This window comes from Clinocottus analis, unplaced genomic scaffold (genome assembly GCF_023055335.1).
Source record: "Clinocottus analis isolate CAN_PGR_092001 unplaced genomic scaffold, fCliAna1.0.p SCAF_1, whole genome shotgun sequence".
Lineage (NCBI taxonomy): Eukaryota > Metazoa > Chordata > Actinopteri > Perciformes > Cottidae > Clinocottus > Clinocottus analis.
Window position 1 is genome coordinate 11108663 of NW_027175820.1, and position 17676 is coordinate 11126338.

At 37.9% G+C, this 17676-nt stretch overlaps 1 protein-coding gene across 1 annotated transcript; it reads left to right on the forward strand.

Moving 5' to 3' along the window:
* Positions 1-9180: 9180 nt before the first annotated feature.
* Positions 9181-10753, forward strand: LOC137785372 (adenosine receptor A3). The gene is made up of 2 exons (XM_068576534.1): positions 9181-9463; positions 9849-10753. Exons 1-2 carry the CDS (start codon positions 9181-9183, stop codon positions 10751-10753), a joined length of 1188 nt encoding a protein of 395 aa, XP_068432635.1.
* Positions 10754-17676: the final 6923 nt, after the last annotated feature.

Consider the following 17676-nt stretch of genomic DNA (forward strand, 5'->3'; position numbering starts at 1 on the left):
ATATTTTCTATCTAAAACTAAAGAACTAAACTGTTCTGTTTAGTTTGTTATTACAAAAAAGAAAACACATAGTGCCTTAAATTCCTGGCAGTAAATAGTTAAGTGTGACCGCAGTACGTCAGATGTTTGCTGCAGGCAGGAAAGTCCAGCATTACTGCATTGGGCATTTACAAGGTCACAGAAGTTTATAATTAGTTCAAATATTATAATTAAATGACATTATATTTAAAGGTTTGCTGCCCTGATGAATTTGGCATCTTTGTTTAAATTGTTTTACATCATTTCAATTTAACATCAACAATATTGTGTTCCTAGAAGGTATATGATAGATATGCAATACAAAAAATATAATTAAAAAATATTTTTGTCTTTTTAGCTAAACCAAATAAAAAATATAATGTATCTTATTACCGAACAAGCGACATGGAAGGCAAGCCTCCATTTCCCTTCCATGTTATCAGCAACACACACATTCCCACATGTAACAAGCTTGACTTCATTTCAGATTCTTATCTTGGACTTGAAAGTTTCCTGAAGGTTGTCTGTTACTGCATATAATTGGAAATTAATGGCAGACACTGATTTCAAATGAAGTAGTTTCATGGTGGCAGTTTTACTAAAGCGTTACCGTATTGAGTGGCCCGAGGCTAGTGCACCCCTCACTTCATCAAACACAGACGCCGCTCATAACGAAGCGCTTCTCTTCTCTGAAAACCAGCCCTTTCACATTAGTTGCATTTTTGGGCCAATGACCTGGAATACAGAGCCAAACGAGGTAACTAGCTTCTGACTACACAGGTCATCAATCCACGAGTATTTTTTAGAACATTGAAAGAAAGTTTTACAGACATTGGAGACGTAACAAATATTATATGGCTTAAGCCATGAAAACCTTCAGACATTCATGTTCCTGACAGGTTGACTTTATTGACTAATCTTTCATCGAGCCTGTCAAAATTTTCACAAGTTTCCTGAGAAATCTCTCATTACAGAAAATGTAATGAGAGAAAATGTTAGCAATGCGTTTACATGGTTAGCATCTTTGACATCGAGTCCACCAGGACACCAACTAAAAGTAGCATTTAAATAAAGACATTTAGCTTAACTATGAAGTAATCCCTGGTCTTTTGCTGACATTGTTTAACATATAAATACATCCCTGTCCACATGACTTATGAAACAACCATGGTTACAATCACCTCAGAGAAAATCCATACAGGTAAATGCTGGTTTGTGGTGTTTCCTTCATAGCACGGCTTTTACCATAGCTTATCTCCTTCCAGTTGACAGCAGGCTATACATGTGTGTATCTAGTGTGTGCTAAAGCAGTACAAAGCTACTGGGACCCCATGTGTAATCACACATTTGCAAGGATAAATATTATAAGTATATAAAGTGTTGGGCGCCACTATGACAACACATTTACCCTTGGGGATTAATAAAGTATATATCTATCTATCTTGTTGGAAAGCAGAATTTGACATACACCATGACCCTTATAGGATCATATGACATGGCATATGCCCTCTAGTTATATATTTGGCAGGTTTACAAAAGCCTTGGGGATTAAGTTATATAACACTTTCGGCATGTAAATCGTTGTTTGTTCAACTTCACTTCAGCATTTCTATTCATAATCTGGGTTTAATTTTTAAATTTCTGGTTCAAAGTTGTTGCTGTTGAATGATTTGACTCAGAGAGATATATTTGTACACAGAGGTAGTATCAAGGCAAGGGCAAATCAGTGATGTGGCAACATGCTGCCCAGTGTCTCAAATCATATCCGAGGGCAGGGGATCTCACTTGAGTGCTGTAGTTTCTGCTCCCTGGGGGCCACAAAGGAGATGGGACATGACCGGTGTGCCATACATGATTAAAGCCACGGAAACAGGCCAAGGCCATTGGGGGCAAAACCGGACAAATACCCAAGAGAGGATGGATGCCTTTTACCCCGCCTCATACTGTTATCGGGTCACCTCTCATTAGTGCAATGTAGTGTCTCTCTGCGGCTCTATTTCCATCTCTGTCTCGCTCATTCATTGTCTTTTTTCTTTCTTTTCTTTTACTTTTTTTTTTTTTTTTTTTTACAGGATATAAGGCTTAGAAATGTAGAACATTGTTATAAGTTTGGGCAAAACAAAGATATAAAGACTGAATGTGTGAGGACAAAGTAAAATGAAGCATGGCCTGAAAGCAAGAGTTCAAAAGTAATGGAGGCTGTAAGTTACAATGCATGAGCGATGTTTGGGGAACAAAGGAGAGAAGATCAGAGGCGGTAGATGAGGCATGGTGAACGTGGGAGGAAGAGCGAGAAAGGAGCTGCGGTGGACTTTACCTTGAAGCTCCAAGGAAAGAGCGTGTGCATGTGATGAGGCACTCAGAGGGCGAGGGGAGGGGGAATCAAGAGCGTGGGGACTGGAGGTTGAGCAGAACGAGAGGGGCGGAGGAGAGGCTGAATCACAGGGACAGAGAGCTGGAGTGTGTGAGAGGGTTTGTGCTGAATGTGTGCTTCTCAGGAGAATGAGCGATAAGAGGACTACATCTCCACTCTCTTCTTCTCTGGATTTCAACTCCACTGATTCAACACTTTCATACTGGATTGTTTTCCTTTCATCAACCTCTGTCTGCACAACTGCTTTGGTCCATGATAGTGGAAATGCCGGTAAGATTAACCCATTAAGATTTGTATGTGTGGTATTATATGATAGGCCTTAAATATCACACAAGAAAATAAAACATTTTTACATTTGTTTGTTGAAAAGAAAAAGCACTTTACATTTTGTGCTCTTGATATATTATTATGCTATATTAAAAAAATGACAATACTGTAGATTTCTGGAGTAAAAGGTTTTTATAGTATTGCGTGGAGTTAAAATCTAATAAGTATATATAATAATATATTCCAGGAATTAAACATTTAATTATTAATAATTAGTCTATAGCAACGCCTGTCATCAGAATATTTTAATACAAACAATCGACCGACTATGAGAAATGCTTTCCCAGGAGAGACAATTACATGGCAAATAAATCCCTTGGAATGTCACAGGAAAATGTATACTTAATTCTGGTCTTTTGGATTTACACTCTTCAAAGAAAACTGTGCCAGTTATGGTTTTTAATGATGCTACAGCAGAATGACTGTTAGTGTGAAGCTATCTGAGAACATATGTGAGCAGTTTTTCTAACTAAGAGATGCAAAATAGTTTTAATTAGCTTCAGTATAATTCAGATTTTAGTCTTGCGTCCTCATATTTGACTCAAAGTTTACAACCGCTGTATGAATACATCTTTCTTGTTAAACTTAGTTCATATGAGTTGCTTCTTTTAAATAAAATGTTGCACAGGCATGCAGCAGCAGTTGAATGAGTACGTTGAGGAGGGCCAAATAGACTGGGACTCATTGACAGGATGGAAAGAGAAGTTTCAGCAATCAATTCAACAGTAACCTATTTAATTTGGTAAATTACAACCTACTGTGTTACTGTGTAATAATTTAGCACAATAGGGTATAAATAAATACATGTAATCTACAAGAGAAGAAGACCAAAGGTTGGGTCATTATGGGTTAACAGTTCAGTGTGTAAGAGGGCTTTAGCGATAAATTACACTGCAAGATTTTATAAATTACTGAACAGCTAAGTAATGAGGTCTGTGTGCAATAGCACTAGCAAATGACCAACAGTCTTAATATTTAAATGTAATTATTTATATTAGGGCTGTGTATTGCCAAGGAGCTGGCAAGACAACATGTTCTCCTGATACAATACAATATGTTGCTCTTTGTAAGCAAAGTGATGTAAAAAAAATCTTATTTGAGGAAAGTCAAAGTGTAAAGAATACACTGCAGATGCATAAATCAGTAGGACCTGCATTTGCATTTTTCAGTTCTGTAACATCCAACATCAAAGCACGACAATTTAAAATCTTGCTCTCGGGGGTTCAAACCAATACAAAATAAATCAAAGCCTGCCATGAATATTTGCATAACTTAAAAAAAATACGATATAATATTCAAGTGTATCATCCCTGATTTCTATTACATTTTAATTTAGAATAATAATGTATTTACAAAACACAAGTACTTACTTTCAAAATGTATTAATGAGTTAATGTTATTTCTTTTACAAAATATTAGCCTTAGCCTGGAAGAGGGGAATGACTTTATAGATTTAATTATATAATACTTTATAGTTTAATACATAGGTAATGTTTATGTTATGTTTATATTGTTTAAATACTCAGAAAAGTAAACTACTGTTGACAGAGACAGATACATTGTATTGCAACAGTTTTAAATTAGACACGAACAGGAAAGTTAAAACAACAATAACAAGATAGTACCACTTATGACATGTTTATGTGAATAGATGTGTTTGGGCACTTCTCTGACCAACAGAAGGTGAACAAACACACAAAGAATGACCAAGATGTGAAGAGAAAGTTGTCTTTCTGCTCTTGTGCTGTGGCAGACGGCCTCAGGCGGCTTTAAGCCAGCCTGTCCATCATTACTGCAAATGACCCTTCTGTGCATTGGGCGACCTGGCCTGAGAACTGCGACCAAGCCCCCACAGTCTTCCTCCATATGCCTGACCTGTCACTCAGGGTCACAGCCCTGTCAAAGGAAATTCACTGCACGCATGAACAACCTACACCTAAAACACAGCTATTGCAGCACAATGGTCCCCAGAGTATAACAACTGTGACATCATTAAGGGGGCCCAATTGAACATACGTTTGATATGTGCTCATGTAATCAAATATGCCGAATGAACGCTAGCTTTATCAAAAGCAGTAATCAGTCAGACCTGATAACTGATTCTATGTCTAAGAGACATACGGCTGAAGGAATGTCGAGGATTTGTCTTGTCAGTGGGTGAGAGGGTTGGTCAGTTTACAGTCACACTTCAGACTGAAATCTCTTGTTTTCTATTGGATGCATTTATTTAAAAGACATATCTGGTTCCAAGTGAGTGACTCCCAATAACTTTGTGGATCCCTCGCCTCCTCCTCTAGCACCACCATGGATTTGATAGTTGTTTTTAAGGCTGGAATATCTTGACAAATATTGGGTGGACTGCCATGAAATCAGAACTGGTATATTAAATGACTTTGGCGATGCTGACTTACCTTTCATCTCAAGCCTCTCTGCGGTTGACATTTGTGTATGTTATTGAACTATCTTAATAATAATTAGATGGATTACCAGGGATTTATTTCGTCGACAAGGCACACTGATTTTTCATGCTGAATGAGAAAAAGTATGAACAACTGAGGCAGCAATGGGGCTGGCATTCTTGCTATCATTTTGTAAAATAGACAAACTCCATGGAAAGACCAAGATCAACAATACTTTCAAACGTACACTGTTTGTGGCTCTCAGCCCCAAGATTGCTAAAGATAATTCTCTTTATAAAGAAGTCCCAAATACACATTTTCACTTTTTAAAAAAGGCATATTTCTTAAAGTAAATGGGCCCTGTAGTTTTTTTGCGAACTTCACTTGAAACAGAAGTAGTGCATTTGTTGGGGCCTATATTTTCCTATTTAGCGCTCTTTGAGTAATTTACAGCACCAGAACAGCATGTGTTTGATTAAGTTAAACTACAATTCCATGTTGATAATGAAGGAAAATGTCAACCAGTGCAATGTTGTGTGTCAATCAGACTACGCTCTATCAGCATTTAGATACAAAAATCAATCAGATGGCTTTGGTCTCATCATGGGATAGATGATAGAAGAAGAAGAAATAAAATCACACTCACCTTTTGAGTTCTGTTCCCCTTTTGGCTTCGACTGGCATACAACAGTCTCAAGAGGTATCCCAATCCATAATGCTCAATTTTGTTCACTCCAAACCAAAGGTTGCCTTGAAATGAGTCGGGAACACCTGCTATTATTTGTGAAACCTCAGTTTTGTGGGCGCATAATGTCAGAGTTTGAAGACCGGTCCACTGTTTACGATTCAGAGCGTATTTATCCTGCTGAAACGTGTTTGTAAAACAAGTATGTGAAGGATACAGTCTATGGAAGATAAGTTAATTGTTTTCTTGGTATTTTGAGATTGCATGTTTTAGCAAACACATTATTATACTCGTTGTAGATCACATTACATCAATTTAGCTAACATTGTTATCCAAAGCAACCTACAATAAATGCATCGAAGAGTGTAGATGTAAACTAACTTCAGCAAATAGGTTGAACTGTGGGTAACGACAATTAGAACAAATGCAAGTTTGTATCTATTTTTTTAATTTCCAAGAAGATGCACACACACAACTATGGCCCATGTTAGGCCATGTTGTGTTGTGTTTGTATTTTATGCTGTGGTTGTATCTTTCTAACAGTTGTACTGGGTGTGCGTGCGTGTGTGTGTGTGTGTATGTGTGTGTGTGTGTGTGAGTGTTTGTATGTGTGTGTGTATGTGAGTGTTTGTATGTGTGTGTGTGTGTGTGTGTGTGTGCGCGCGTATGTGTGTGTTTGTGCATATGTGTGTGTGTGTATGTGTGTGTGTGTGTGTGTGTGTGTGTGTGTGTGTGTGTGTGTGTGTGTGTGTGTGTGTGCTCTCAGCTGCTTGTCTCACCACGCCTGAGGTCTTGCCACAGGGAAGACTTCCGCCTGTCATCTTCACTCAAGGTAAAGACCAAAAGCCCATTAATGAGGTTCGTCCTCTTTTCTCCCAAAAATATTAATGTTTTTAGTTCAATTTAAAAATTAAAAAAGAAAATGCTCCGTCATGACATGAAAACAATTGCCTCAAGCTGTCAAAATTACCGTTCGTTTAACAAATCAGCGAATTGTTTTATTAGTTACTTTTTAAAAATCACCATTTATACATAAAATAATTGATTTAATAATCTATGTATTTGATTGTTATACAATGAAAAGATGAAGCAAAGTTAAAGGATACACTGATTTGAGCCAGAATATCTCATCTTTCCCTCCTAAGGGAAGGACTGTCACTTCAGTTTTTCAATATTCACAAGCTACTTATAATGTTAACATTCAAAACACTGTTTTGTAAATATTGGTCTCTTCTCAATTATGTACTTGAAGGTATGAAATGTAGCTGCTCAAAGGTGTGAAGTGAATATCAAAAGCATGAAGGCAGATGAATATTTGCCCAGTCTGACTTTCACCAGACAGAAGAATCGAGGTGGATTCTGCTAAACCCCATAAAACTTATATTTAGTTACATCATATATCTGCATAGTAAAATGTGAAATGAATCCGTGCAAGTCTGCTTCAGAAAAGTTGCTAACATTGTTTTATCAGTTTGATACTTTATAACGTTCCCTGAACGAAATTTGCTATAAATGTGATTTTTGAACTAACAGCATGTTTTAGAAGTCCGCTACATAGTCTGTTTCAGAGACCCCATCTGTAAATACTGGTTGAAAACAGGGCGCGCATGTTCTCTTAGCATAGCCATCCCAGATCCTAAAATATTTTAGTAGGATTAAGAGAGGAGATAGACCCCCCTGAGATCTGACTGACCCTTAAAAGATACCACTTTAATCATTTTAATCACTTCAACCTGTGCAATATAAAGTGTTTAATAGTTAGATTTTTTCTGCCTGTATAATATTTAGTTATTGTAGATTCTTCAATGTTTTTGTTTTTTTTTACCATGTATTATTTTTATATCATTCTTTTTAAAAGAAAAATCTTATCAGCTTCTTGTTCTTTTTTTTTAAAAAGGTCAGAAAAATTATGAATTTCGCAATGATTGTTATTTTTTTATACATACAGCTGTGAAGTCTACGCGACCCCAAACTATAAGACGGTATAGCCATTCTCAACATAACGCAGGGGTTCATTTGTAGGGAGACTTGGCTGTGCGTTTAGTTCAGCATGTTTGAGCAGCATGCTTATAAAAGACACTGTACACAGATGGCACCGTAACAACCCACAGATGCTTTAAAAAAGACCCAAAACTCCATGCTATCCTCTCTGAATACATACAGGATGTCTAAGTAAATGCCAAGCTAAAACTATAAGACAACATACAGCCTGTAAACTATGGTATCAATCACTCAATCAGGTCATTCGACTCAACTGAGGCACAACTACAGCTGATTCAATCATTTAAATGAATGCTGCTGTCATGTCTGAATGGATCATCAACATAAAAGTCATCAATGTTGGATTGACAGAAAGTCTTCACTGACACCTATGTTACATGTATTTTATGTCTGAAAAGCACTTTTGTAGTTACTTGGGGGTTAAATGTTTGATATATGCACGGTGTTTGATCAACAATTTCCACTTTGTGTATCCATTAGATTTTATATAATGTTAGCACTGCAAACGAATATTTTAGAAGAAAAAAAACAAGAAAGGATTGAAAAGTTGGATTATCTCTTCTTGCCCTTTTACACTGTAGTGACAGTTCACATTAGTTTTTACAATCAGCGTTTATGGAAGGAAGATTGATATTATAATTTAAAGTAATTAAGCATACGTGAACATGTGTTTTTTTCAGATTCTTAAGAGCCTCATCATTTATTCTGAGCCACTAATGATAGATGATTTTGAGTCTGACAGCTGTGGTGTTTTGTTGGCTGTTCCTGCGCCCAAGGCCAGAGTGAGAACATGGGATTTGGTTTGGTTTTGTTCTGGTCTGAATATGTCCATTCCTGTTACCTTTTGTTTTCTTGGATGTGTGTACCTTCCTGTTCTCCAGCCCAGTGAACAGCATAAATGATTGAAGGACCCGTGTATTTGGTTGTCAGCTGAGGAGGACATTTGGTACTGAACTTACTCTCAGCATAGGTACCGACAGCATCGGCGTGCGTCCAACAGTTTGAGGGCACAAAAACAGCATGAAACCTCAAAATCACTGTCCACTTTTTTAAATTTTTATCAGGACCAAAACCCTACCTAGCATTGTGATATTGACCAAAGAGTTAATAAGGGAGTGGCCTGTGGTTCCAATAGCAAAAACATGGTTGACGAGTGTTGATTTGTACTTAAGTGAGTTGTGTCGTAAAACTCGACATGCAGATTAATGACATACTAGCAGAATATACTAGTTCTTACAATACAATATATCATTGTTTGGATGGACCATTTAACTGCCTTCATGTATTCTTCATTTCTCATCAGTATAATGTCCCACTCCAGGACATGGTTTCCTGAGCGGTCTCCAAATCCCAAAAGTCACAGTCTATCCTGGGCCATGACTTCTCTGCTTCCCAACGTCAGTGTTCCTGGAAGTACTTCAGTTCTGCTGCAGACTACAGACTGTCCATTTAATGTCACTCCAGCTGCTCAGGAAGGACTCGGTTCAGGCCAGTCACTGGCGCCGCTCTGCACCCTCTGTTGCTGTGGATTTATCAATCGCACTTTGGCAGTGGTGTTCATGGTGAGCCTGGCATTTGCCATTGTGGTTGGAAATGTGGTCACCCTTACTGTCTTTGTGCAAACAAGGCAGTCCCGAACACCCCAGGGATACCTGAAAGGTAATTTTTGTTAATCATCTTAGCATTCAATGCAAATCTGTCATTCAAGTAATTAATTTTAGATTAGTGTTCAAGTGCTTTCCACAGGGAAGGTTCCTTTCAGCAGAAGTTGATATTCATACTGAAAATAAATAAATGGCAAAATGACTTTTCATCTTTTCTATTCAAATCAACATCAACTGACCAACACCAAAGGCCTTCAAGGTCTAATTACAAAGATAAAAGATGGTCTTGCTAATTTAGTGCATTATCTTATCCAATTTAAATGTTGCCCATATTGCACCAATAAGATTATAAATGTGTATTGACGAGAAAACAGCTTGAATGTGTTTCCTTAGTGTTCTTTTTTGTTGTCTGTCTCTCTCTCTCTCTCTCTCTCTGACAGTGTCTCTGGCCATAGCAGACATGATGGTCGGTGTTCTCGTGGTCCCATTCTCCGTCTACACTGAGATCTCACTCATGGTGACCAGCGCACCTCCCATTTGGTACCAGGCCAGTTCTTTTTCCCCGGCCACCTCCTCTTCTCTCGGGGGATTGGTGAGCCCTTGGCAGCCCTGCATGCTGATTGGTCCTGTGTTTGCTGGATGCACATTTGTCTCCATCAGCACCATCTTCCTCATGACACTGGAGCGAAGTGTGGCCATCCTGCGGCCCCTCCACAAGGACGCCCTGGTGACCCGGAGAAGAACTCTGTTCCTCATCCTGCTCTCCTGGGCTGCCAGCTTCCTGCTAGCTCTTGCGCCCCTCATCTTTAGCAGAAACTTCACTTTGGAGTACAATGAGTGCAGTCGTATGTGTAACTACACACCACTATTGTTCGACAGCCAGCTGCCACCTGATGCCAACATTTTGCTGTTATTCCCAACTTTTGACTTCACATTGCTCGGTGGTACTTTAGCAGTGAACATTGTGTCTTTCACCAGCATCCGACGGTACTCCCGAAAACGCAAACTGCTGTCAGAGGGGAGTCTGAGTGATGCAGGAGGAGGAGGGGCGGGGGTAGGAGGAGGATGCTCTCACAGGCCTTCCTTTTCCGACATCAAAGCCGCCAAGACAATTGGCATACTGACATTCGCCTTCACAGCCTCCTTCTCTCCCATCGCAGTGTTTGTGCTCGGGAATGTGGTGGGATACACCTGGTGCAACTTTTCTTTTTTAGCCTTCTGGATCCTGACAGGAAACAGCTGCTGTAATGTCATTATCTACAGTGTCAGGGACCACCGCTTCAGGAAGGGTGTGACTCTGCTCTTTCAGCGAGACCACTCCCCCCCACATGGCGAGAAGTCCTGAGGGATAAATAAATCTGTTTTTTTTTGCTTTCCATCGATTTTGATATATATATATATATATATATATATATATATATATATATATATATATATATATATATATATATATATATATATATATATATATATATAAGTTTGACATGTATGTTAGGGAAATCTTTCTTGCTGAGAAAAAAAACAACCCTGCACGGTAAATATGTAGCTGGAGCTAGGAGCCTCTAACCAAAGGTAACAAAATCCGCCTACCAGCACATCTAAAGCTCACCATTAAACATTCATCTCCTCTATTTGTTAAAAATAAAAATGAAAGTGTTCAAACAACAAGCTGAGTTTTTACAAGAAGTTACGTTGTGAACTATTTCTTGGCTGTAAAACCATACATTCATAACCTTTTTAGTTTCTACTCTTTGTAAACTGTACAGATTGAACACAAGAGAAGTAGTGTGCTAATGAGTGGTATATAAGTATTTTGTTATCTTCAGACAAAGTCAGGGTAGCTTGACCTTTCCAGTCTTCATGCTAAGCTAAGCTAGCTGTTTCCTGGCTCGAGCTTCGTATTTACCACATGCCCATGAGAGTGGTCTCATCTAACTCTCCACAAGAGCATGTCCCTTTACTGTCAAACTATTCCTCAAATTGAACTGTGTATGAGATTAACACAAATAGGTAATTCAAACATACAAGTAATTCAACTGTTTGACTTGTAATGGTTGTAAATGGAAGTTTTAAATATTTAAAAATATTTTCCTCGCACATTTTCTTTCAACAACCTGTCACCTTCCTCACTTGTCAAACCTCTTTTCTGAAGCTTTACATCAGAGAGCTTTCATGTGCTTCAAGAACCAAAGTAACTGTTCTCCTGGTGCAGCACTGACAATCCACAAGAACCACACAGTTAATGTTTTGTTTTGGCAGTGGTGGGGTTGTCAATTATTTCATTCCAAGGAAAGTTGTTGATGTGTTTATTAGTCTTGGTCCCTCTTGAGGGTTACAATTAGTTTTGCTTTAGGAAACAGTTGGTAACAAAGACTCTGTTGTGTTACAGACATTTAACTTCAATCTATTGTGATCATGTTCTGCCTCAAATATCAGGACTGCACTTTATCAGTTACTATGTGAGCTATTTGCATCAAGCCACATCTCAGATAATGGTAATTTTGCTAATGGTAAAGTTTTATTTTTATCGTTTTATAATATTGTGTATTTTTGTCAAACCAAATGTGAAAAAAAAGATCTGTTCATTCTTTAAATCAGTATAGGCTAAATGAACAGGACGCTAACCACAGAGATTTAGTATACAGAGTGTGAGTTATGATTAAAGCAGACCCTCATACTGTGCTGACATAGCTTTTCAGGGTGTAATGTTTTTTTTACATTTACAATTATCTCACCAGTTTGATGTATAAGTAATAATTATTGTTTGACAATATTATTACATATTTATATCAGGTTAAAGGGCATTTTTGCCGCATGAGATGGCTTTATTTCTATTTATAAAACTGTTGCATTGCTGCATGCAATTTTGCCATAACTGAAGGCTTCTGATATTATAACAGCAAACAAATCAACAGAAAAAACTAATAAATCTATTTTTTTTCTTGTTATAAATTGCTCTAAGTTGATTTTGGATTAATTATATAACTCAAAAAGTGTTCCAATAATTAAAGTAGAAAGGTGCACTAAGTTGTGTGTAGATCTCCGCCAATGTGTCAACAACAATAATGGCCACTGCTGAATTGTGTGATTAGATGAATACAACTAAACTAAACTCCTCGCCTTGACACATAATTAAAATACAAAAAAAAAACAAGCAGCAATGAATGCAGGCAATCTATTCAAAGTCATCGTACACCCTTTAATCTAATATGTTAATAGGTCATGTACGAATGTGAAACTATTTTTCTAGTTAAAAAATCTGCCACAATGATGGAAAAGTTTGAAATCTACAGCTTTCTAATCATCGTTGGCTCCATGTAAGAAAACATGATTATTATTGTGCTGGTTTTGAATAACAGAATTGTATCAGTCGTGCGTAATTCATCAGTGGTGACTGCATCAGATTTGGTAATAATAAATGTGTTTGGGAACATTTCATTTGTGAGTTTAATGGGGTTTAGTGTCACAGTAATGCACTCAGTTACTGCTGTAATATTCACAACCTCAGCAGTTACACAACCTGTTGTAAAAAAAACTCAGCTTCCCTACACTTACTCTGGAGTATTATTGGCTTCATCCCAATGGGATTAGATTGACCATGTTATGTAACGAGGAGAAAGGAGCGACAGTAACACCAGGATATCTGAAGACCAAGCTAGCTGCTAATGGTGGCAGCGATGTGACAACAGTGTTCTCAACCTCTCGTCCCAACATAAAATGAATGATCTGACAGTTAACTGTTCAGTTGACCCAGATCAAGAGTGAGGAAGAGGAGAGTCTCAGAAGGAGAGCAGCGGATAAGGACAGAGACAATGAACGAGAGGGAATAAATCATGGATCCTTATATGAATTATTCTAACCAATAAAGCGTTCATGCATCCAATATCATTCATTTTCCCATTTTCATATGAACAGCCTGATATGTACGAACCATGCAGACTCACTCATGACGCATACATTATATCCTTACATTAACAGTCCTATGAGTCATGTTCTTTGAGCCTGATATTAGATCTTTGGAAGGCTACAAGCTGGTAACATTGTGTACTGTCCAAAATACTTTGTTGCTGTGACAGAAGACTCCTCTCATAAGGTGACACATTTTCTGCAGATAAGTGGCAACTTTCCAGGATATACCTTGTTGTACACTGACTTGATGTGCACTAGGGATTTGTGACACAGTATAAAAGTAACTTTGTAGTTGAAGTTTGTATTATTTATTTTAGCCCCTATCTCCCACTACTCAATAAAAATGGATTGTATAATGAAATAGTATAATATACATATAATACTTTTAATGGAGTTTTTCTGTTTTTACTGCGTGCTGTCATACATGCCACCAGGTCGAGGTTCCGATAAACATGTAATTCAGAATTCACTTCATTGTCCTTTTAGCACTTCCTGAGCTCTAAAGGGTCGAGTTAATAGTTACATTACTACGTATATGACAAGGGCTTGTTAGATTTACCTCCCTCCAGGCCCAAATTAAAGATAGAATATCTCATTTTGTGGTTCATACTTGTATTTTGTGTTTCAACAAGAACATGTTTAACATGTTTAACATGATTTAATACATACCTGTATTCATCCTCTGTCTGAAACACTCCATTTTAGGCCTGTCTCTTTCAGCACCCCGCTTGAAAAAAACAGTCTGCTCTGATTGGCTTACGAGAAAAACATGACGCACCTACGCAAAAAAGACTCAGATAGGTGGCAGTATATTACAATGAACCTGCGAACTCTGCCAACAAACCCTGTTAATCACTCAAATAGCCACTTCAAAGGCTCTCGAAAGATGCTTTTCATAATGAATGTACTTGTAAAATGACAGTGAATATAATGCCATGTGTAATAGCTTGTGACGGAAACCATTTGGAAGAATTTTAGGGAAAGGTGTTTTGTTGTGTAGAATGGATTTGAAAAGGAAAATACAAATTCAGTCCCTTAAAAATAAGATATAGACAGACAGTAAAAAGTAATTTGCCAGTAAACAAATAACAGGAAGATGGCTATTTGTTAGTCAGAATCATTTAAATGTGGCCAAATGTCTGGGGATAGTGTGCTTGAGCTCAAGCTCTTAAAGAGACCGGCTGCTTTCAGGAGCATAAAAATGAACTGAAATTAGTTGAAGGTGGAAATTCAGGGATCCGGTCTTGTGAGTTTTAGGGTTACAGGAGGGCAGCCTTGTTTTCTATATTAGACAGACTCTGTATCTTTATAGTTACACCACAACACAATCACACAGACACACATGCACACTAGTGCCGCCAGAAAGAGACATTGCAGACTATAGGTCAGAGCACTTTGGAGCCCCAGCAAGGTTATATATTGTTGTCTGTCCTATTTCTTTTTCATCCTCTCTAGTTTCATTGTCCTAATGCATTTTTAATTGTCTCTCTAAGCACTTAAGGCCAGAGATGTGTGTCAGAACCAATAAAGCACAGGGACCACCTGTGGCTGGTATCTGTTTTTGGCTCAACAGAGGAAAGGGCAAAGGCAGAGATGGCTGGGAGGTGTGATAGGGAGGGCTGGGTTTAGGAGTGATGCTGTTTTTTCCTCCACAGGGGAAACAACACGCGGCGTCCACTCCAGGTTCACAGGAGTCTCTAATAATACAATGTGTAAGGTGATACTGAAAAACAGGAAATACCTTCGTCTCTTCATCTTTCCTATACTATCCCTCTGACAATCCCAATCCCTTTTTCCTCTGACAATTAAGGAAAATAATCAGGTATGAGAAGAGGAATATTTATTTTTATTTTTTTATTAACTATATGCAGAAAAACTGTATTTAAAACAGTGGACTCATGACATATCGGCTACACTAAAAATGTTCTCTTTGGGGATGATACAAAATATACTTGGAAAGGAAAAATGATGTTGTGTATAATTTATCCAAGAAGCAGAATCTAAGAAGCATGTGCCCAGTTGAGATCTGGTATACCAATGAATGTTGAAAATGGACAGTATGTCAGTGTTGAAGAATTCAATCCTAATGATAAAAACATATTTTTAATAGGAAGCCAGCAACAAATTGTTGAGTAAGATGAAAACACAAGTTGAGTTGTTAATATAGACGATGCATGAAGAACGTTCATGCATCGTCTATAGTTGCCTGTTCCCAAACCAAACATTTAAAGCAAAAGCGTCACACGATTGATACCGTACCACTCTCCTGAGAGTGGTGTCAGTCAAGTCCTGGCAACAAAGTAAGTGAGCTTAAATCACAAAAGTACTTTGAGGAAACCGAAGAGATAAGGAATAAAAGCCGTTTATCACTCATGATAAATAAGTTCATGATAATAAAATAAATAAATGAAGAAGAAGAAAAAACGAGTTGTATAACGCAGTTAGAGTGCATTAGGTTTCCTCAATTCAATAAAGGACATGCAGTAAAGTGCAGTGGAGAAGCCCATCAATCGAAGGCAACAGCAGTGTTTTTAAAAAGGAAGGAAATACTATCAAACTAGCTGTAAATTCACTAAAGACCACCTCTGTTATTGATTATTGTTTGATTCAATGCAGTAACCATGTGATCACACTATATGAAACCACCATTCTTTAATTTAGGAAACGCACATTTTAACCACGATATCTCTGTTGCTGATGTTTTTCCACTGAGACGTTATGTGAGTTGGAATCTTTGTTTCGTTATCCTGTAGTTTGCTTTCTCTTACTGTCCTCAATGCAAATTCATATATTCTAGAAAAAGAGAAGAGAGAGTCCAGAAACACCAGCTCCATCGCCAGCCGGCCATCCTGCTCGGTCCCACACCGAGCAAATATGTCAGCTAGATTATTCACAGTGAGGCCCAAGTGATGCCACCTGCCCAGCAGACCAAGCCACAGATAAGTGCAGACCGCTGGTCTGATGTCAGGTCTACGTGAGTCTCTGCTGATGAGACCCTCTATGAGCATCCACCTGTGCAGTTCATCCAGAGGCTCCTCAGAAAACTTAGTATTGCACTTAACTTGAGTGGTCCTGTCACTGCAGCTTGTCCTCAGACAGAGAGGTTGCTCTGTAATATTTATCACAGGGGTTTTACTGTGTTTGAGGAAGGTGGTATAATACCACAACCGCTATTGCTCTCAACATCATCCAACAAGAGGCACAAAACAAACTTAGATTGGTTTCATCAGTCCGTATTATCCATCCAAACTGATAATGCATTTATTATTAAACACTACAATAGTAGATATATAAGCCCTATCATACTTATGAATTAAAAATTGTAATAAGAGCTGAAGTCCCATGTGGCTTTATTGCATGCCTGAGAGTGAGTGGGTGTTTGCTACTCTTTGCAGTAGGAGTTATACAAAACCTAACACAATGTTAGGACAATGTTAAAAATAGAATAAGCAAAACTGCAATATTAGGGAAGCATCTGAAGTGGGACCTTTGCACGTTTGCCTTGATACATATAAAGCTTATGGTGTACAGTTAATTTCCTTTCTTCTTTTCTTTCTTCTATATGTCCTTATATCCATCCATGTATTCTTTACTTCATCTCTTCCTTTCTGCTTTAATTTATTTCTCCACACCCTTTTTATCCTTTTAGCCATTGTTCCTTATTTACTTTTTTCATCTTCACTTTGTCTTTATTTTTCCGTCCTTCCTTTTCTTCCACCCTATCAATCCTCTGCCTCCTTTGTTTTTTTTTAGACACAAACACACCCCCATCAGCGGTAATTGGTTTGGGCAGCTTTGTGTGTCATTTATGTCTGCCTCTATCACACCTGTGACTTCCTGTAGCCAGAGGCTCCTCAGACTTTCATAGCAGTCTGCTGAAGAACAGATGCCTGTATTCTTCAGTCAAAAATACACTTCTCGTAATGCATTAAGGCTTTTTCATTATTCCTATACAAAAATGTAAGATGTAATGACAAAACATTTGTCTTATTTTTGTCTATGCTTTTATGCTATTTGATAAATAAAAATATGCAAAGAACAATTTACTTTGTGCACCCCAAGAGTTTTAGAATTAAACCAAGATCAGAAGAAAAATGTTTTCGGTACTTGTGACGTGGCTGCACTGGGAAAACTAGACATGTTGGTGCCTCTCAGCTCTCATTTGCATGACGTGCAGTGATGTATGAAAGACAAAGAGGGTGTGGTAACATTGGTGTCGAGTGCATGCGGTCAAATGGGCTCCTCTAGTGTCAATGCCTCTACCACAAAGTATCTATATGAAATTTGACAAGGCTTGCCGTGTAAAAAATTGTGCTTCGTTTTGGTATATTTCAAGGATATTTTTTAATTTAATAATTG